At 51.2% G+C, this 20,494-nt stretch overlaps 3 protein-coding genes across 8 annotated transcripts in view; 2 read left to right on the forward strand and 1 right to left on the reverse strand.

The window, feature by feature from the left end:
• Positions 1–1,517: 1,517 nt before the first annotated feature.
• On the forward strand, positions 1,518–15,635 carry CUEDC2 (CUE domain containing 2). 4 transcript variants are annotated; one of them, XM_042788562.1, is made up of 11 exons: positions 1,841–2,383; positions 2,567–2,690; positions 3,682–5,578; positions 8,306–8,399; positions 9,246–9,389; positions 9,714–9,775; positions 11,218–11,351; positions 12,449–12,619; positions 12,957–13,018; positions 14,673–14,733; positions 15,108–15,635. In XM_042788562.1, the coding sequence occupies exons 4-11, from the start codon at positions 8,326–8,328 to the stop codon at positions 15,252–15,254; spliced, it is 855 nt and encodes a 284-aa protein (XP_042644496.1). In that variant the 5' UTR covers positions 1,841–2,383; positions 2,567–2,690; positions 3,682–5,578; positions 8,306–8,325; the 3' UTR covers positions 15,255–15,635. The 4 variants fall into 4 exon arrangements, with proteins under 4 accessions (XP_042644441.1, XP_042644496.1, XP_032837934.1 ...); XM_032982043.2 differs by lacking the exon at positions 3,682–5,578 and adding an exon at positions 5,632–5,704; XM_042788507.1 differs by lacking the exons at positions 1,841–2,383; positions 3,682–5,578 and adding an exon at positions 1,518–1,612.
• Positions 15,160–20,051, reverse strand: FBXL15 (F-box and leucine rich repeat protein 15). Of its 3 annotated transcripts, none has more exons than XM_032982040.2 (4): positions 19,972–20,051; positions 18,517–18,767; positions 17,264–17,766; positions 15,160–16,889 (listed from the first exon to the last, which is right to left on the reverse strand). In XM_032982040.2, the coding sequence occupies exons 2-4, from the start codon at positions 18,697–18,699 to the stop codon at positions 16,700–16,702; spliced, it is 876 nt and encodes a 291-aa protein (XP_032837931.2). In that variant the 5' UTR covers positions 18,700–18,767; positions 19,972–20,051; the 3' UTR covers positions 15,160–16,699. The 3 variants fall into 3 exon arrangements, with proteins under 3 accessions (XP_032837931.2, XP_032837933.1, XP_032837932.2); XM_032982042.2 differs by lacking the exon at positions 19,972–20,051 and adding an exon at positions 19,678–19,962; XM_032982041.2 differs by lacking the exon at positions 19,972–20,051 and adding an exon at positions 19,546–19,670.
• PSD (pleckstrin and Sec7 domain containing) overlaps positions 20,039–20,494 on the forward strand; it is a 49,551-nt gene continuing 49,095 nt past the window's right edge. The window contains exon 1 of the mRNA XM_042787202.1: positions 20,039–20,147. The gene's annotated coding sequence lies outside the window, so the exon portion shown is untranslated. The remainder of the gene's footprint in view (positions 20,148–20,494) is intronic.

Here is a 20,494-nt window from a genome sequence, read left to right on the forward strand (position 1 = left end):
AAAAAGCTGGTAGAACCTCATATGCTCTCATAACATAAATTAGTTTGGGAAGTTCTGTTCTAGTTCAGTCAAGAATCAATGAAAGTTAGGTCAGAAAAGGTAACTGCAATTGTTTCTCTTAGCTTTAATGACTGATCATTTCTAGGGGCTTTACATGTGCTGCTTTATTTTCCTCAAAAATTCCCTTCTTCCATTTCACTGTGATGTAATGCAATTTCTACCCCACACCTGTTCCAGAAGGAGCTGCATTTTCATCATGTCCTTTATAAAGTGGGGTCACACAAGTTGAAACCCATCCTAGAAACAGGAGGTTTCTTGGGGGATTTTCAAACTGTTTCCCAAACTAAGGTAAAACAATAAATCAGTGGACGGATAATGTAGCATAGTTGATTAGTTTCAGTTAATGTATGGCTAAGCACAGCAAAGAACAGTCGAAAGCAGAAGAATTCAAAGATAGTGAATACCCCTACAATAAAGTCCATTCATATAACGTCAAAGGAGGAGTGTATATACATTTAAATGGAAATAAACAATGGAAACAGACGCTGCTCTTAATGACACTAGAGTGAGTGTGGAGTGATGTTCTCTAACCAGCTGGCATTACTCCGGATTTTTCCTGGTACCGCCAAAGGCAGGATCAGGCTCATTTGTTTGGTATTTAGCAACACATTACTGAAGAGCATGAGTTGGAGAATAACTATGCCTTGCTGCTTTAAGACTTCTGTGAAGGAGAAGCACCTGGCAGCACAGAATTGCTCCTCCAAAACCGCTCCAGGAAGCGCCTACTGTCGTTGTCAGAACCAAGTAAATCAACAAGCAGCTCACCTGACCGGGGGGCTGCAGCCAACGAGCAGGGCAAAAGCTGCAGTCCTGCCCCGCGGCCTGGCTCTTCTCTAAAGAGCCCGAGGCCACCCTAATGTACAGCAGTCCTCCAGATTGCTAGAAAAAAAAAATATGCAGCAGCTTGTCATGCGCTGGGTGGAGCCGGGAGGCTAAGGGCAGAAGAGGAAAGGGAGTCAGGAGACTCTGCATACAGGTCCCGGCTTCTGCAGAGACAGCAGCTTGGGGAACATCCCCCAGGCGGTGCTTCCACCTGACAAATCTCGGGAGAATCACCCCAAAGAACAGGGCAGCTTTACCCAAACACTTGAAAATGCGCTATTTTCATCAGGGAACGTGCCTCTTGTACTTGGCAGGGAGGAGAATTCCACTTAAGTGTTTTTCAAGGTGACTCCGCAAGGCGCCACCATGTTGCCGGGCCTCACAAAGACACTTCTGTACCACCAAGGCTTGGGCGTGCTCACGGCTGCCACCCTGTGTAAGCGTTTTCCTTCCCCTGTCTTCGCCCCAGCTGCTGCCCCGTACCCCGTTTGCCATGGGGCCCTGGCCGGGGCTCCCGGGCCCCCGCCTCGGGCCGCCCGGGGGCGCCTTGCTGCACCTGCCCACAACCAAGATGGCGGCGCGGGGAGCGTGCCCGCACGAAGCCGCTCTACCCTCCCGCGCCCGCCTCTATGACTGGCTGCGGGCGCGGCCACGTGACGCTTTCAACCGCGCCGCGCGGGACCTGCGCCGGGAGGGAGCGAGGCCGCGGCGGGGGCGCGCGGGCGATCAGGTGACCCCCTGCCCCCCCCTCTCTCCCCCCCCCCCCCGGCGGGCAGGGACCGGGGCACCGGCGGCCGCCTCGGGGGCACCGCTGCCAGCGGGCTGCGAGGAGCCCGCCCGCACCCCCCGGTCACCGCCGCGGCCGGCGTCCCCGCGGGAGCCTCAGAAATCCGGGTGTTTGGCTTAATTCCGCGGCCGGCAACGCGCGGGGGCGCCGGCAGGCGCCCGGGGAGAAGGACCGGGGGGTCGGAGGCGCCCGCAGGCCGAGGGCAGGGCGATGTGACCGCGCAGCCGTCTGCAGCGTGCGGAGACGCGTTGTTGCAAGCGTCGTGGGAATTCAGCCCCAGCGAGGGGCGTGGCGGTGGCGTGGGGCTCAGGCCGCGCGTGGTCTGCTTCGGGCACTCTGTTGCCAAATCCTGTCAAGTCCACCCCCGGGATAATCCTTGTCTGCTAGCGCAGGGGAGCGGACGCGGCGAAAATAAGTAACGCGCCGAAGTTGCTCGGCCAGTGGTTGGGTGCGGTATTACAGCTCGGGATAAACACCGGGCGCTGACCCGGCGTGGGGCTCGGCGGTGCGTTGGCCCTGGCGATGTGCCACGAGCCCGCAGCAGGGAAACCCCACGGGCACCTTCCGGCCTCTCCTTAAAGCCACCAGAAGCAAGCGGGGGCGATGAGGCCACCGGTGCTTTTGGAATACTTTGGTGATGTTCAGAGGCCTTGCTACAGAAACTGTAAATGTTGAAAACCATCCCAAGGCGACACTGAATTTGAAGGCTGACAGGTACGCTATTCTCACATCCAAGTCAGCCCTTCACATAGTACTTTTTATTCTAAGGGGTAAAGCTGTACCGTTTGCATTAGGGGAAACAGTCACAAGTGACATAAAGCATAAAGACACCCACGTACAGAGAAACATTCTGTTGTGCTCCCACTCCAGCTAACTCATCTTTCCTTCCCCATAAAGGACTCCCTCGTTCATGGCTTGGCCCAAGCAGTCATAGGGTGAACCGTCGACTTCGGCAGGCACAGACGTGATTTCGTGAACACCGGCCGTGAGCCGAGGTCCTCGCACAGGCACTACTGCTCAGGTAAGGGCACTGCATCAGCCCAGCACCACCCAAGTGCAGCCGTCCAGCGTAGATGGCGGGGGAGGGAAGGAGTGTGGCAACTGGCATTACTATCTTCTATTATTGTAATTTAAGGGAATTAAGTTATTAACAAAAGCCTTCTTTTAATGTTAGAGCATTAAGCAGTTAATAGTGTTAATGTGCACAGTGACCTCAGCCTGCTTTCCCATAGCAACCACAGCGTGAAAGTCCTTTCAGGGACTTCTTTAACAAGAAAACAAAAAATGAGAGCACTGAAACTACGTCTGTAAGGTGCTACTCAGCCTGGAAAGTTTTATTTTCAGCCAGCAAAGTTGCAGGAGGCAAAGTTCAGTGGAATATAGCCACATCTTGCTCTCTGTCCTGCAGATCTGTCTTTGAGACATTTCCTCTGAGACTGTATGTCACAGGCTACACTGAGAGCTCCTTATTCCAGGGATCCACACTTCCCCACACACAGGCACATGCACACAGAGCTGCATGAAACATGCTCTGTGCTTTCTCATAACAAGTTTTCAGAGAGCACAGTGAACCATCCCTGTCCCATCACTTACTTAAGAATAATTACTGAAACTTGAGCTAAAGGAACCTTCTCCAGGTGTTTTAGTCAATCCCTCGGCTAGATCAGATTTAGCTAAACTTTCTCTAACCTGTTCTGAGAAACATCCAAGGCATACAACACCCATCTCCTTCCACTTGCAGAAACCTCAAGTCATTGGTAGGCAAATTTATGATCTCATAAAAGTTGATATACATCTGAATGGCAGTTTCTCTTAGCTCAGAAACATTTTCCTAAATTGCTCTCAAGTCTGTCTTGTTAATATAAAGTCCAAGACACAATCAATCTTTCCTGTCCCATCACATTGACCATTTGAGAATGATTACTGAAATTTGAGTTGAAAGAGCCTTCAGAAATGATCTAGCTGTATGCAAACATTTCAGATTTTCACCTTTTTTTTTTTTTTTTTTACAGAAGGAAGATTCATATGAATTGTACAAAAGGAAGCCATATTTTCTTGAATGTAGCAAATGTAGCTTAAGTAGATATTTCAGACACCACCAGGATAATGGTACTTTTAGAGGGGTATTATTTCTGCAGCTGTTTTGCAAAAAAAAAAAAACCCACACAAAAAAAAAAAAACCACAACAAATTTGACATTAACATGTTAGGAAGGAAAATGCAAGGTGAAGATTACTAGGTTCTCAAGACAGGCAGTAGGGTGGCAAACTGTTGAAGTGCTGGCCAAAGTATCTAGTACAGAAAGTGAATAATTCTCACATTCACATTTTGAGAACTGATACCACTTTTCTCTGCCTGAGGTGAGGAAATATGTATACCACGCGATATTATGTGGGTCAAGTAAGCACTCCTGGTATTTCAAACCAAACCTGTCTTAACGAGATGCCATGCAGAGCTCCACTGCTCGCTCTTTAGTAATAAACTCCGGTGTTCAAAGACAGTCTGAAAAGTGGCAGGGATTTCCAAGGGTTGAAGGTCTCTTGTGCTGACAGCACAAAACTGTGAGGCTGTAGCTGAGGGCAGAGCAATAGGAATACCATTTCTTGACCATATGTTTTAAAAAATAGCTACTGTGTAACATGTTAAACAGAGCCTACATTATAATGACAAGAAATGCGGAAGGACTTTCATAGATATGTTTGAATCAGCTGACAACTACTGAAGTGATCTTAAAATCCACGTTGCAATTATGGCTGGAAGTTTAAAATGATGCTAACACCTCTTCAATAAAATTGAACTCTCAGGAGAGTGATTTCACCTGCCTTTGGGTTTTAGATCATTCTATGCATTATAAATCACTCCTCCACAAAACTGCGTATAGGATAAGCTCTTCTAGTAAATCTCCCCCTTAACTATTGCAGGTCATCACTAGAAAAAAATGTGGCATTTGAAAGTATAATGCATAAGGTGTTTTGGTATCCTGGGTTATATAATTCTAAACTTGGCTGTGTGGGGAGGAATATGCAGCAATATCAGTTTATTGCTTGAAGAATCCATTTTAAAATGTTTGCACATAGGCTTTTAATCAGCTCCCTCTATTTCAAGAAAATACCTGTCAAATCTGAAAGGCCAGAGACCTTCAGGACTTGTCTTCCACAAGCCTCGTTCAATCAAGACCCTTGTGCACTACAGATCCCCTGGATGTTAAGTTTTGTAAGGACTGTTTACTGGGGAATAAAACCTTTCCCCCATGGCACTAAATGACCAAATGCAAGTGCATTTGTCTCTCTGGGTGCCTCTGGTTTTATAGGAGCAGAGATGGGTTCTTCAGGTGAAAGGGCAATGGCTCACCCTTGAAATAATACTTGATCACATACCTATTTTCTGTCCTTCAATGTAAGACTGCTTTTGTCATTTAAAGGGTTTCCTTTCTTCAAAGGCAGGCTAAAGGTGGCAACTTGCTTTCTCTGGATGTAAACCTTAAATCCAAGTGTGCTGGTGGATGGATTGTCTGAGATGACAGAATTTATATCCAGTGGTTAAAACCTGCTGCTTTCTTTCCTCTCATAGACACAATGAAATAGCTTTTGTTCAGATACACAGCATGGTAATTCCATGGGAAAATACCTGAGTATTTTCAAGCACTTCACACCAGCATTTCTTGTAGTTGGCAGAGGTTGGGGTATGGATTCAAGACCAGTTAGTGACTGGCCGTAGCTACAATACTCCTGTTGCTGAATTATTTTTTATTGTGTTCCTCTTGTCCTAGTCTGACACTTGCCTGCAAGTGCCATTGATTAAGGAGATGAGTGACTTTGCCTGGTGTATTGATCAGAATAAATTACCAGCAGCTAATTTATGGACCTCACAAAAGTGCTTTTGACATGGTGAATTGTGCTCTGTTGTTCAGGTAATTGGGTTGTCAGGAAAAGCTTTTGGTTACTATACTGTTATCTCTTACAGAATTTTGACCTGTTTCATGGAAACAAACAAAATCTTTTTAGACTTCCAGTTCCCAAGATGTCACAAAGACTGAGTAAGAAGGAAATAAACATTCTTCTTGATAGTAATGACTGTTATCAGAACATTCTGACTGCTATATGTTGATTTCCCACCACTGATTTCTGTAAAAAAAAATTGCTTTTCTTGTACTTACAAGTTCAGGGGGCTTTCTGGTTGCTAGAATTTGCAGATTCAGCTTAAAATGGGGGGAAAACGTGCTGCTTAGGACAGTATTCTTGCCAACTGTGAGATTCACAATCTTTTAATTGGCTTTTTGACGTTTGAGAAGGATAGAACAAAGCTCACCCCTTTTTCTGGGTATATTGCAAAGATGACAAAGATAAACTAGGTTCTGTCACACCACTAGAGAACACACAAAACACAGAAACAACAAATGGGCAGCGGGAAGGCAGTTTTGCACATGGTTGTTTTTACAGCCAGCTTCCATACTTGCAGGCTGTGACATCTGCAAAAGTGAGAAAAATGCAAACCAAGGATCCTTGTGAGGCTGAAAAATAAAAGCAGCTCAGGAGCTCACTTGGATGCTTGTGTGTAGAGCTCCTACCTGAAAAAGTTTGGACTCTTGTTTTCCTTTAATGCTGTGAAATGGGTTTTTTCTAATTTAAATTACAGGAGTCATAGAAATTTTTTAGCTTAAGACAGCAACAGCAAATAATCCTTTATGCGTGTATGTTGCCTTCCTCTGGCTGTTTCTGTATGTGCTGTGTTGGAATACATGTATGTTGGTACATATAGTGGTACGGCATTTTTAACTCATTGCTCATTTCCTCCCAGGTGAGAGGTACATGTAAAGAAGGTTTGTTTTCTTTTTTAGTTACTGGCTCTAGATCAGTGGGAGGGTTGATACTAATAGTAGCTGCAGGAAAGTGTAGATGATTAGATGGCTTTTGTGTTTAGCTTTGAACACAGTGAAAATTGGGGCAGTTCTGCTATATGAGTATGTCTCACTGTTCATGTCCCTCTGCTGTTCTTTCCATACTTGTCTCCCTACTGCTGCAAGGGAATGGCACAGACACAGGGATTCAGGAAGAGATGGTCCTTCAGATATCAAAACCTGTATTGGGTCAAAGCCCTGAAGAGCAGAAGAGCACAGAATATTTGGTGGGGAATCACTGCAGGGAGATGCAATGTGGGATGCCGTGTATCCAGCAGAGCACTTTTGCACAAACCTGTGTCACAGCTTTCTCCCTCAATATCGAGAGTCAAATCCCTACAGCCTATAGAGTGACCATATCCAGGGGCAGGTCTGGCTGACTTGGGTGTGCTCCTCTGGCCGGACATAGAGGAGTGCATGTGTGCTCTTGGCACCTGCAGTGGTGGCCAAGCACAGTGCAGAGCTTGAATGGGCCCCGAGGCTGCAGATGGACCCACCTGCAGGCTCCTGGACTTTGGTTCTGTCTAAGTCTTGCAGGACCAGTACTGAGTACTGTGGGGTGGTTCTGTTTATATCCTGCTAGCTCTGGAAGTCTCACCTCAGGAAATGCAAACCTTTTTGATTCCCATGGGAACATGGGAATTGTCTCTCAGCAACCCACGCGACTGCTCCACGAGTTCTGTGTCAAACAGACCTGGTCAGGTCCTGCTGTGGTTGGAGTGGGGGAGCTGCAGTGGTGGGAGCGTGATGACCTTTGGAAGCTCTCTGGCCAATGACCACATTAGTTTCTCTATATGCAGGGTTAGTTTCCTTCCTTGGAATAACTCTGTGCTTACAGTAGGAGCTTGCTCACCCAGCACCTTTGTAGACCCCAGGGGGAAGGAAGGGTTAAGGAATGGTTTTTCTCTGCCCAATTCAGTCCAGGACCAGTACTGACAGCTGAGGGAGAGCTGAGGGAGGGCTGTGGGCAGGCCCAATCTGCCATTGCTTCTGTAGGAGCTCTGTGATTCTTAGAACTCCCCTGAGTTTTGGGTTATCAAGCGCCCCTTGTTGCAGCTGCATCAACTGCAGAATGGCTCATTTACCGAGCACAACAACAGGCTCCTGTTTGGGCAGGATTCCACTGGCAGTCCATGCCTGACCTGGAGACCTTTTGATATTTTGGCTGGCAGACTAGTTGTCTGTGCCCTGTGTGGTATTTCCCTGTAAAATACGCTCTAGGTCACCCTTTATTTAGGAGACATTACCCTTTCTCCCACTCGTTCCTGAGTCCAAGCATCACTGTGAATGCTCTTAGCTGGAAGGTCCACCCCTTTCTGCACTGAGCATGCAGACTCACTGCCCGCTGCTTCCTTGCTGGACAGCACATCATTCCAGCTCAGGAGGTACCTCTGAGGTCCTGCAGCTGGACGCATCTGCATTCCCAGCTTTGCTTCTGGGAGGGGACATTTTAAATGTACAGTACACCTTGCCTACTGCCAGCATCAACATGAGCAGGAGAGGCCCAAGATACTAGGCTGCTCAGAGCTGTTTTCTCCAGTGGATCCTCATGCTGCTGCTTTTTGTTGGTGTCTTTGTCTACTGTTACCCAGCGATGACAAGACATATTGGAGGAGTTTGTGAATTGTTCTCATGGGAAGAGTCACTTGCCTATTCCATGCTTTTGATCTTGTTGATATTTTGATCTACTTCTTGGGTTTGAAATTACATGGAGTTTTCTGTTTCCTCCTCTTTTTTTAGTGAAAAAGGTTTAGAGAGACATGGAGCTTGAAAGAATCATTCAAGACACACTGACACGCTTCATCCAGTCCCACATGCCTACAGCAGACCTCAGGTATGTTCAGATAGGAACATCCAATATCACCATTCTAGCTTGAGCTCTGCATTAATTGCCCCTCTGCACATTATACTGAAGTCTGTAGCTTTCCTGTACTTTGCTTTGCTTTTCCTTAAGTCAGATGCAGGTAATTTGCACAGGCTCTGATGGGAATGCTTGAACGACTATTGTTTAGCATTGCAATCTAGCAATGTCATTTCTTTGACGACCAAGATGATTAATTTCCTGTCCGGTAATACACATTAGAATATGGGATTCCCTTTATTCCACATTGCCCCCAAAGGGCTTTCTGAGCCATATAATACTATGTCTGAGCTCTCCCTATTTTGAACTCTGTCTGCATGCGGAAATACAGCCACCTTGAGGTTGGAACACAGCAGCTGTTTTGTAGCCGGTGGCAGCAGCGACACAGATGTAGAGAGCAGTAAGCAGAGAACACTGCATCCCATAGAAATTGCAACTTGACAGAATATGATGCCCTCATCTGAAACACCAGTCAGCATAGAAAAGTCAGGGTTTGAGCACTTGGAATATTTTGGTTAGCTCAGCTGAAGCACCTACAGGAGCACAGCCTCTGGGCCCACGCTGGGGCTTTCATTCAGTGCTCCCCAGGAAGCAGGAAGGCATGCAGCATTTCATCTGTAAATGCTTCCCACTTAGGTACTGACCGCCTGCTACCTGGCTTTACTGGTGGGATCTGGCTGTAAGATGCAGTCCACATACGTCCTTCTGCAGGTCTGTTAGAAAGACACGAGGTTAGGGGGAAAGGGGATGGAGAGAAAGAGAGAGAAAAAATGGGCCTGTTGACCCTGCTGCCATGTCCTGTGTTCTCTCTGTCTCCAGTGGGATGGATGATGTTTTCTTCTCTTATATCACTGGTGTCCTGGAAGAGCTGGGCTCACCAGAGTCCTCTGAGGAGACTTTTGACATGGACACCTTTGTGGAAATGATGGAGGCGTATATCCCTGGTTTTGCAGAAATCCACAGGTATGTGAATGTTACTTCTTTGTATGTGCATGCCATGCACTGGGGGCGTGGACCCAAGCCCCTCAGTAGCATAAATTCTTTTGTTACACCCAGTTGAAGATGTGTTAGCACCAAACCTGTGCCACTGTGATTAATTCAGTGTTTGCCTGAATACACAGATGCTAATCCCAGTATAGCTTGCAAGTAGGTCCTTGCCTGTCTGAAATACCAGTTTATTTTATTGGGCTTTCTATCAAGCTTTGTATTTCTATAAAGAGGTAGCCAAGTAAGATAGGCTACTGCTTTTATTCCTCACACTAATTATGCAGCTTCTATCTTTCGCAGTGAGGATGTTTGTGAAATGATGTTCTCCCTCTCAGAAAGGCTTGGTGAGGCTCGTAACAAAGGTGAGTTACACAGACAAATTCAGCACAAGAAGGTATATTCTGCACATGTTTTTAGCCTTAGCGTTTGGAGTTGAGCAATGTCACAGGATAAAATACAATCTTGTTTGCCACAGTTAGGATCTCATAAGGTAGCCCAAATTGATTGACTTATTTTTCTTTTTAATGTTCAGTCAGGTTTTTGATATCAACAGGTGGGAGGTTTGAGTCATATGGAATACTGTCCAAGACATACTGGGATGAAAAACACTTGATCAGGTCTCCAAACACCTCTGTTGAGATCAGATCCAGAGTAATAAGGAAGAAATAGCAGATACAGGGCTGTTTGTTGAAATTCTACTGTAAATTAATTCTGAACATGAGAATTTCTGCCTGCCTCTGATAGCCATCTGCCTAAGCAACACTACCACTGGGCAGCCCGTGTCAGGTGCATCATCAAATAGAGAATTCAGCTGATTAAGTGTATCACTTCTCAACTTTGAGCGTTCTCAAACCTCACTTTCTGTTCACCCATGAACCCTGGCATGGATGCAAAATCAGCAATGAGTGCTCTGGACTGCACTGTGCAGGACTGCAGAAGACTAGTCTATCTCAATGGCCCTTTCTAACCTCAGTATTCACAGATCAGCTGGACTGTTGTATTAATCAGCCCCAAAGGTATTTCCCTCTAAAGAAAAGACAGGTTAAGTGCCTGTATATTAAACCTTTCAGGACACACCAGTCTGGGTTTTGCTTATCCAGCAGCATCACTGGTGTCTTGCCAGAAGGCTACACAGAGTGGAACAGACAGTCCTGTCTTATCGTGCTGTTTTCTTGACCTTGACAAAATCTGCTCTGGTCACCTGCATCCTACTCTTTGAGGATCCTGATACAGCCAGAGTGTGGAAGGACAACACCATCCCAGTTTTAGAAAGGACAGAACAGAGGTGAAATGATAATTCTTAGTGACACAGAAAGAGCCTGTAAAGAGAGATGCATCAGAGTAACCTGAGCACAGGATGTGCTGGCTCACATACATCTTGGGGACTAGCCAAGTGTATTCCCAAATTTAAAATCAAAACCACACCTTTGTTCAGAGTTAGAGCAAACACCAGGGAATTCTTAGAATTGCAACAGAAATACCGTAAGTATCCACAGCCAAAGTGCTAGAGGACTGAAAATTGGCAGGTAGAATTGAATTTGCAAGCGGCCCACACCAGTAAGGACTGGAAATGCTGTGCTTGGGCACTGTAGCGTGCGCTAGCACTACTTCCCTGCAGGTCAGTGTGAGCAGAGCTGCTGCTGTCCCTGCTGAGGGCAAGAGGAACAGTAGTTCTTCCCAGTTTTGTCACTTAAGAAGGGATTTGCTTTGGCACACAATGCACTAGCAATATAATGCCAACAGAAAGCACAGAGATCTAGCCTTAGTGGGACTGTTCCTCAGGAGATATCACTATGTCTTTAAGAAAAACCTACCCAAAAGACTGTGGAAAGTGGGAGTGAAGCACCCTCTGCAGACCTGACCAAGGGCCGGGAGCCTGGAGCTGGAGCCTGCAATGGGGAAAGGCTGTACACTCCAACAGACGGAGCCAGGGCCCAGGTATGAGCACCCTGCAGGAGAGCAGGAGCACTGGGGACAGTCACCCAGCACTAGGCTACCGGAACCACCTGAGGGCATTTTATGGCTCTGGAAGGAACCACAGCATAGGCTGTGACACAGCATCACTGGCATCTGTCATCTCCTCCATTGTATGGCCTGAGCAAGACTGTGTCAGTAAGAAGTGGAAAAAGAAAATTATGTGCTGACAGAAGAGCGTGAGCCATGGTGCTGGCTCATCCTTTCCAGCCACAGGATGAGCCAGAGCCATGGTTGAGCCTGTCCCAGTGCCCTCAGAGATCCCACAGCAGCACTGTGGGGATGCCTCTGCAGCACTAGCCAGACTCCATCCCGTTCCCCTAGCCTCACTCCACAGTTTGAGCTGGATCACCATTTCTCTCCCCAGCTATCGTGCAGTGTCTGCACAGGAAGCAGTCACATCTGGGTGTCAGTCCCAGCCTCGGTGACCTGTGCTGCACACTGAGCCATACAGCACCGAGTCATTGGTCCAGCGGTCCTGATCCTGCAGCACCGTTCAGCATGACCCATGCTACATGCATTGCAGCACCCGGCAGATCTCCCCCACTTCCTTCCCCCATGCTCTGCTTGCTGCTTCTCCAGTACTGATCTCTTCCTGCTCTGCAGCACAGTCGTTCTGTCAACAGCCTTCTAGCAAATGGTGCTGCTGTGCTTCTTTCTGATGTAGCCGCAGGCTGCTGTTTAGCAGTCCCTTCCCTTTCTGATCGAAGCACATGTAACTTCACAAGGTGAGTGGGAGCTCAAGCATTCACACCAGTGTCCAGAAAGCTCACTCCTAAAGAGACACATGGCATGGCCACACAGGTAAGACAGTTCACAGCAGCCCTACTTTAAAAAAAAGTTGAAATACAGAGGGAGATTAAGGAAGAGTGATGCTTTGCCCTTGCAGATACAATCCCCTGTTAGCTTCAGGAATGGGATTTAGTCATGCTTGTAAGGGAGGAGAGCTTTCAGCTAAGAGCAAGCTGAATTTCCTGACAATGCAAAACCAGAGAGGCCTTTTTCAATAGCCCTCTCCTTGCCGTATCCCCAACTTACCTCTTGTCTCTTGCTTCAACTAGGAAGGCGATGACCTGAAGGATGGGGTGGAGCTGCTACTGGAGATGTTCCCAGCCTGTACCATGAGCCAGGCAGAGAAGGCACTTGCCATGGCCTTGGGGAACTTGGAGGAGGCAGTGCAATTAATTGTGGAGGAGAAGGTGGAAATTGGCCCAGCAGGTGTGAGTGTGAAGGTACTGCACTCTGAGCTGGGTGGCAACAGGGCAGATCTCAGGGATACACAGGTGTCCCAGCTGTCTGCTGCAAGCAGAAGCTTTGACTGCAGGAACTTTCTGCCCAATGAGTCAGGAGGATGACCCAGAGCAACAGCCCCTCTCCCTCCCTTGGCTCTCTGCATACAGGCTGTGCCCACAGCCAAGCCAGCACCACAGCAGAGCTGTGGCTGGTACCCCACTTTTCATAGGGGCTGGAGTGCTCCACCAGCTGCTGGGCCCACCGAGCTAGCAGAGGGGGTAGCTGTACACCCCAGGTGTTGTGCTGCTCATGTAATCATGCCTTGTCTCCTCCCAGGAACTGGCACGGCCCCGCAGGGCACCCAACCACGAGGAACTAAAACAAGTTATCCTACAGAAGTAAGTACCCAGCAGCAAAACACCCCTTATTCTGCTCCCAGTAAAGGAAGAGGTGGCAGTCTGGGGAAGGTCAGAACTACATTGTGGTCTATAAAGAATTTGGGGTGTGGTATGCTTAGTAAGGATGCCATGAAACTGATTGGGGTATGGCTGAATACATCTAAGCACAAATACAATAATCAGGTGGGAAAAAAAAAACAGGTTTGGGTTTGTTTTAGAGCTCTGGCACATAAACAGGTTACCTGTACCAGCTGGGTCACAGCACTAGCTGCATGTAAAGTTTCAGCCTCCTACAGGTATAGTATAAATCACAGTACTGTCAGCTGAGGCCCTGGTTAAAGGTTCAAGGCACAAACATCATGCTGAAGCTCAGGTAACAAACACATGGTGACTTGTAGAACTACAGCGGCTCATTCATACCTCCATCCTTGGAGACAGTCCAAACAAGCCTAAAGGTATCTTTAAGAGACTGCCTGTACAACCACACAGGGAAGACTGAATCTCAGTTGAAGGTATGAATTCAGTGCATTTAAAGAAACCTCTCTGAACTCCCCTTATGGACTTCTTGGGAATTAAAGTACCTTTAGATTGGTTTACCTTTACTCATTTCCAAAAGCATTTAATTCTCAGTAGGACCCACACTGTGGTTTCATCGATCTGCTTTAAGGTCTCAGCTTTCACGAGTATCCTCCTGCAAGCATGCAGATTCTGCATTTCTATCCAGCCACATCTTTCCACCACTTTACATCCTCCCCAGTGACAGAATAAACAGTTGATGGGCTAGGGAAGATAAAGCAAGGCAGAATGGCATCCAGGTAGAATTAGCAATCCCTGTTGTTGCCAGTCTCCTGTGCAGGCTTGTTTCAGAGTGACATGTAAGCAAACAAAGAAGGACCAGCTGCTAGTTACGTTTCTGGGAACTTCACTTTAATGACATTTTGGCAACATCCTGTACTTTAAACATCACTCAAGCACAGGTAACAAGAGCAAATCACCATAGCTGAAGATACACAGGAGCAACTATACTAACTACTGAGGGAGAAGTCATGGTCAGCTGTACTGTCTACCTGCTAAACTAGCACCAAAGTCTCAAGAGTAGTAACTCAGCAATACAGCAAGCAAATGCTTGGGCCCTGATGTTTCAGTCACGTAAGGAATGAGGTGATGCTTTTACAAACTTGCTGCCAGCACAGACCTGTTTCATAGTCAAGTACTAGGTGGAGTGTGAAAGGAATACCATCTCTTCAGGGCAGAAGCAGCCAACTTGGTCCTGTAATCTCACCTCTGCCTCCTTTGGCTGCTATTGCTTGGGCTGAGGAGGAACGCAACTGCCCCAAAGGTACAGCACACCAGACCTCAGCACCTCTTTCCGTTCTGCAGGGGCTACTGGCATTCCCAACAGCCTGAGTTCTCAATACCCTTCACATATGGCCAAGGATGCTACTCCAGGAGAATCCTGGTGGATTCTCTCCAGAAGGATGACACACTTCTTGCCCGTTTCATCCAGAGGGGAACATTAAGTGCTCCTAGCTGCAGTCTAGGCAAGTAGGACACAGTGCACAGCTACAAACCAGCCAGGGGAGAGAGGACATAGGCTGTGAATAGCCTCAGGCAATGCATGTTACAGCGTTACTAAGTGCTTCTTGTATTTCAGATACATGATGGTGGATAGTGCAGAGGATCAGAAAACACATCGGCCAGCTCCACCCAAAGAGGTAAGAGAAGCAGTCCCAGCTCCTTTGGCTACAAGGTTTAAAAATCAGGCTGCAAGTCCAAAAAGCAATGGGGCAGGCCTAAGGCAGGACCAGTCACAGAGCCTGCTAGTCAGCAAAGAGGGAAGATCAGCTTAGCTAAGGTACTTCAGGGTCTTCCAGTTCCTACCGTTCCTGACTAGCCTGGATCCTGCTTCACCCCATCAGACAGCTTCCTTCCCAGTTTTGGCCAAGATTTCCAACACAAAGGATGGGTAAAGCAGCCCACCCTAGTCTTCCTGTACCCACCCCCCAGAGCACAGCTCTGCTTCGGCTTGTTGCCTCTCCCTAGCAGTGTGGCTGTCCATCCACTTGGTGTTAATATATTTCCTCTCCAGGCTCCCAAGAAGTTGATCCGCTATATCGATAACCAGGTGGTGAGTACAAAGGGAGAGAGGTACAAAGACATCAAGAAGCCTGAGAGCGAGGAGATGAAGAGAACCTACATCAGCCTCAAACCAGCCAGGAAGTATAAGTTCCACTGACAGCCAGGTCCTCCTGTTCTTCAGCCACCACCTTGCTGGCCAGGCATGGCAGGATGGACATGTGGCAACTAGAGATGAGGGGACTCCTCCACCTGCCACTAACTGGAACTAACATGGGAGCCAGGACACTGCTTTCAGCTTCCTTGACTAACCCAGCTGACAAGGAGGATACTTCTCCCCTTGTGTAGCTGTCCCTCTGCGCCCAGGGGCACACCATAGTGGCTCTCCAGGGCCTGGGCATTCTCTGCTATTCCTTGCATGGGACATTTTTAGATCAAAGATGTGGCTTGTGCTTTTGCAGCAAGCTTTTTACAAGTCTGTGTGCACTGTTGCTTTAAATTGAGTGCCAGTGTTAATAAAGATGATACGAGTTGGTGTGCAGTTCAGCCAGAGCATGCATATGCTTTACAGACACCACCTCCAGTCCATCCTGGGGCCAAAGATAGGAGCAGGGTCATTGTCTCTTCCCCTAATTACTCTCTTCATCACATTCACCACAAGATGTGGCTGCTGTTTGGTTAACCACCTAGCAGAAACAAGGGCTGACACTGAGCTAGGCTCTTTCTGCCAACACAACCTCCACAAACGCCAGCTGACAGCATGGCCAGGGCTCCTGCCATTTCTCACCACTGTTGAGTGCCAAAGCTCCAGCCACACAACACACAGCAGGATGTAGTAGCAGGCCTGGACACTACTGAAATGTTATGTCAGAAGGTGGAAGAAACAAATGACAACAACCAACTGCTTTCAGTGACAGCACAACTAGGTTTGGTGGTCCTCTGTCAGTGAAACTGCAGTTAGAAGTGTGCTCCTCCTGAAAACAACTCCCACCTTGCAACAGCCTAAACCAGCACCCAAGGACTGGACATAAACACTGCCCGCACCAGGGCCATGCCAGCCCTATGGTGCCAGGCTGGCCAGTGTCTGCAGGCTGGAGCTGGGCTCACTGCCCTCCTCTCAGAGCACAGAGGGGCCTGCCCTCTCCTAAGAGGAGGGCTGGCAGCTTTTGTTTCTGCTCCAGCTGGCCTGGTTTGTTCCACAATTCTGCTGGCATGCCCTGCATACCCACCCCAGGGGACAGTCCCCATCAAACTCTCCTGCTCTCTGGACAGCTGCTGCTTAGAGATTTAAAATACAACAAATAATAAATCTTATCTATTAGCTGGCCTGGCCAAGGCCTGTTCAGCACCATGGTGTTCCTGCAAGTCACTCGCTCTCTCCACACCACTGCAGAGGGAGTTACTTTCCCCAGAGGCACCAGTGAAACCCACTCACAAACACCCAGTGGCTGCTAAACAGCCCCAGAGGAAAGAGTGAGTCCCACTCAGGCCAGCCTCACCAACAGGATCAACCTCTCCCTCCGCACGTCTCCACAGCAGCCGGTTCCGGCATCCTCCCGGGATCCCAGTGTCATGTCAGTCCCCCCCTCCCCAGCAGCAGCAGTTCTAGATCTGGAGGTTGATGAAAGGGGCAAAGCCAACCACATCCTGCAGAAGAACAAGAGCCCTCTGCAGCGGAGGCTCCACATCCAACTCCACCCCACGGCTTCGGAGGATGCTCAGGCTGGACTCGGCCACATTGTGGCAATGCTTCACCTTCAGCGAGCGCAGCTTGGGACAATACTCAGCCAGGACCCTGCCAAGAAAGAGAGCACATGCAGGTTGCAAGCCAGGACTCCTAAGTGCACCACTCATCCTCTTCTCTACTCCCAGCAGCCCGGCACTCACAGCTGTGCTGCACGTGCACCATCCTTTGGAAGCAGCACCTTGGTGGTCTGAGAGAAACTCGAGGGACATGATCAGATACTAGACCTAACCTCCATGACGTGCTGGAAAATTTGCTGTTAGTAGCACACAGTGCCTCTCCTGAAGGGCCTGCTAGTGGCTTCTTCCCCAGACTGAGCTCTTGCTGCTTTCAGCGTGAAGAAATCGGACTTTTCTCTGCTTCTCTTCCTCTCCCCACCCCAGACACCCGCCATCCCCACCCCGGCTCCCCACATTGCTCAGTACCTGATGGAGTCATTCTTGACTCGCAGACACCCTGTGAGGTCCAGGTGCTCCAGCTCGGGGCAGCACTTAGCAATCTCCTCGACTGCCACGTCACCCACGTTGGCATTGACAGCCAGCGACAGAGACTTGAGCCTGCTGCACTTCTGCACCAGGTAGCAGATGGCCTCATCCTTCAGCTGGCGACAGGCTGTCAGGTCCACAGCCTCCAGCCCCTTGCAGTGGTCAGCCAGGCTGCGCAGGGACAGGCTGTCCACCCACTCGCAGTGAGCCAGGGAGAGCCGGCGCAGGTTGGGGCAGCTCAGCGAGATGGCCACCAGCGCGTGGCGGCTGAGCTGGGCACAGCCCTTCAGCTGGATCTGGTGCAGGTGGTGGTTCTGCCCGATGACCGGGAGCAGTTCCCTGTCTGTCAGCCAGTCGGAGCAGTTCTGGAGCGCCAGTTGCTGCAGCACTTCGTTGTCCTTCAGCAGGTTAACAAAAGCAGCTCGAGGGATGGCAGGTCCGATCTGCGTGGGGAACCCAGGAAGAATGAGGCATCCTCCCAGGGTTTCAGATCAGCCTGATCCTCACCAAACACTCTCCCCCTCCTCTCTTACGCTGTGACAGTGGTGACCAAATCCACCCCCTCACTTCACCCCAGGGCAAAGCCTGCTGTCAGCTTCTCCTCCCCTCATGCCAAGGCTACTGCCATAAGCTAGAAGATGCTTTGGCTCCTCCATCCCCCATCATCACTCCTGCATTTATATCTTCACGATGAGCTCCACATCTCTGCTCTCCAAAAACTCTTTGCTAGACCACCCCATGTCCTCATAGAACAGCAGCTACTCCTGTCTTTCCAAGTCTTAGGCAGTGTCTCCCAGGGCCAGCATAGGCTTTCCCTGAAGACCAGGCACAAGTGTTATCTCCTGTCAGACCCACCCTATTGCACAATCTCTGCGAAGTCTGACAGGCCATGCCAATCTGAAGCCAGCTTGTTTCTGCCAGCCAGTGTCCCATAATGACCTGGGTGGAGCTTCCAGGCTCACTCCTCCCAGGGCCTCTTGCTAAAGACACTGGCATTGTTGGGCCCTGAATCACTGCCTCTCCTTCCTGAGCCCATCTGTCCAGTCTGACACCCATGCCATTAATCCAAGCTCCTGAGCAGAAACCAGCTTCCTTGCCAGAGGTTTCTTCTCCCCACACAGTCAGATGCTCCCCTCTTGGCTCCAGAACAGTAGGACATCTGTGTCTCCCCCAGCCTCAGGGTCATCCAATACCTGGCTTGAGTCAAAGCAGCGCATGTTGGCCAGGTACAGCTGGATGAGAGACTGGAACGACTTGCTGACCCTCTGTAGGCTCAGGAGCTGCTGCAGTGGCAGATGACAGAGGATATGTGGAACCAAGATGTCTTCCCAGGGCAGGTCCAGGAGGCATCCCCTGGAGGGGGTCAAACTCATCATCAGATGCCAGGGAGCCAGGCTACGGTGGGAGCCAGGCAAGACCACCTCACACCTACTGCCGGGTGGCTCTAGGAAGAACAGCCAGAAAGAAAGATTCAGCGATGTCTTCCACAGTCAGCCCACAGGGTAAATCCCCTCGGCCAGCCATCAGCAGGGCACACACCTGCCACCTGCGTCACCTCCTCCCCAGCCCGGGACGTTCACTGCTTAGGCATCCGAGTCCACCTGCCCGCACTGCCCTCCAGGAGAGCTCGGGTGGGGCTTTCCACCAAGCGCTTAAGGAGTCCCTGTCCCTCGGGGAAGCAGCGACTGCTGCAGCGTTACTACTCCGCCCACACAGTAGCTGTGCCTAGCCTTCACGTCTAAGCATCGCTTCACCTGGCAACTAGCCCCCTGCATTCAGTGCCGAGCCACTCAGGCACCTTGTGAGGGGGAGAGGGCAGGCACTTGCTCCTTCCCATAGGGAGCAAGAAGGCTCCCGGGGTCCCCCCAGAGAGGGCTCCCTCTGAGGAGCGGGACACGGCATCGAGGCCGCGATCGAGGGCGCCGAGGGGAAGGGCAGGAGCCGAAAGGTCCCGGCAGCCCGGAGCCTCCCGAGCTGCGGCCATAGGCTACGGTTAGACTCGGTCCCAGCAGAAACCCGCACCCGGGGGTGGGCCTCGCCCGCGCTCATCCCTCCCCCGCCACCCCACGGGATCCCGCTCGGCCCCAGAGCCGCCCCCGGGCCCGGCTCCCGGGCTGTCCCGCCGCCGCGGCGAGGGGGCCGTGGGAGCCCCGCCGGGGCCTGCACACGCGCCCCCGCCCGGTCGCAGGGCCCCGTGGCGAGGCGGCAGCCCTGCCCGGTACCTGCGGTCCCACCGGGGATCTCCCCGCCGCTCCATACGGCTGCGCCTCGCCCCGCCCCCGACGCCGGCGTCCAGGGGCGACGTCACGCCGGCGGGCGGAAGTGCGCGCGCCCCCTCGGCCACGCCCCCTTACCTCGCCCCGGCGGCAGCGCGCGGGTTGCCGGGGCCCGGCCGGGAGGCGCCAGCGGCCCCCGGACAACGGCAGCCCTCAGGCCCTGCCGGGCCGGGCCGGGGCGCCGGGCGGAGGAAATCTGCTCTGGCGCTGCAGGCGGGGCCCGGCGGCCACAGGCCCCGCTGGTGCCCCCGCGGTTCCCGCAGGCTGCTCCCAGCGGCGCGGTGCGGCGCTGACACCGGCCCCTGTGCGCCAGCTCCCCCGGGCACACCACCTGTCCCAGATCCCCAGTTATCCCCGCTCCCCAGCGCACACCGGTTGCTCCAGCCCCGCGACTACCCCGGTTCCCCGGCGCACACCGGCTGCCCCAGTTTCCCGGTCCCCAGCGCCTGGCCCTGCCCCCGGCGGGCGGCCCCGCGCATGCGCAGCGCGGCGGCGCTGTCCGTTCAGCACCACGCGGAGCCGGGACCCGCCGGGACCCGCCGCTGCCGGTGAGAGACGGCGCCGCCCCCCCCGGTCCCGCCAGACCCCCCACTGCCCGGCCCCGCCGCTCTCCCAGCGGGCTCTGCCCCCCTCTCTCCGGCCGCAGGAGCGGAGGGACCCCCGGGAAAGGCCGGTCCCCAGGGCTCACAGTTCTCGCAGCACCCCCGACCGGCAGCCGCTGGGCCACGCTCCTCCGCCGGTACCGGGCTGCCCCCCCCTCCCCCCCCCCCCCCACCCCAGGCCTGGGACGAGACGGCACTACTCGCCTGCGGCCCGCCACCCCCAGCCTGCATCCCCCGACCCTGCCAACCGGCCCCTCGCGCTTCGCTCCCCCGACAGTGCCCTGCCTGCCCCC

This window comes from Tyto alba, unplaced genomic scaffold, assembly GCF_018691265.1.
Source record: "Tyto alba isolate M040663 unplaced genomic scaffold, T.alba_DEE_v4.0 Super-Scaffold_1, whole genome shotgun sequence".
Lineage (NCBI taxonomy): Eukaryota > Metazoa > Chordata > Aves > Strigiformes > Tytonidae > Tyto > Tyto alba.

Excerpts from the sequence above, each read along its gene's own strand:
- FBXL15 (XM_032982040.2), bottom strand. The coding sequence starts at position 18,699 with ATGATGAGTTTGACCCCCTCCAGGGGATGCCTCCTGGACCTGCCCTGG. Across the intron at positions 17,767-18,516 it reads GCTGCTTTGACTCAAGCCAG|ATCGGACCTGCCATCCCTCG; the intron begins GTATTGGATGAC and ends TTCCCCACGCAG. Across the intron at positions 16,890-17,263 it reads GTCAAGAATGACTCCATCAG|GGTCCTGGCTGAGTATTGTC; the intron begins GTACTGAGCAAT and ends CTTTCTTGGCAG.
- CUEDC2 (XM_042788507.1), top strand. The coding sequence starts at position 8,326 with ATGGAGCTTGAAAGAATCATTCAAGACACACTGACACGCTTCATCCAG. Across the intron at positions 8,400-9,245 it reads ATGCCTACAGCAGACCTCAG|TGGGATGGATGATGTTTTCT; the intron begins GTATGTTCAGAT and ends CTCTGTCTCCAG. Across the intron at positions 9,390-9,713 it reads GGTTTTGCAGAAATCCACAG|TGAGGATGTTTGTGAAATGA; the intron begins GTATGTGAATGT and ends TATCTTTCGCAG.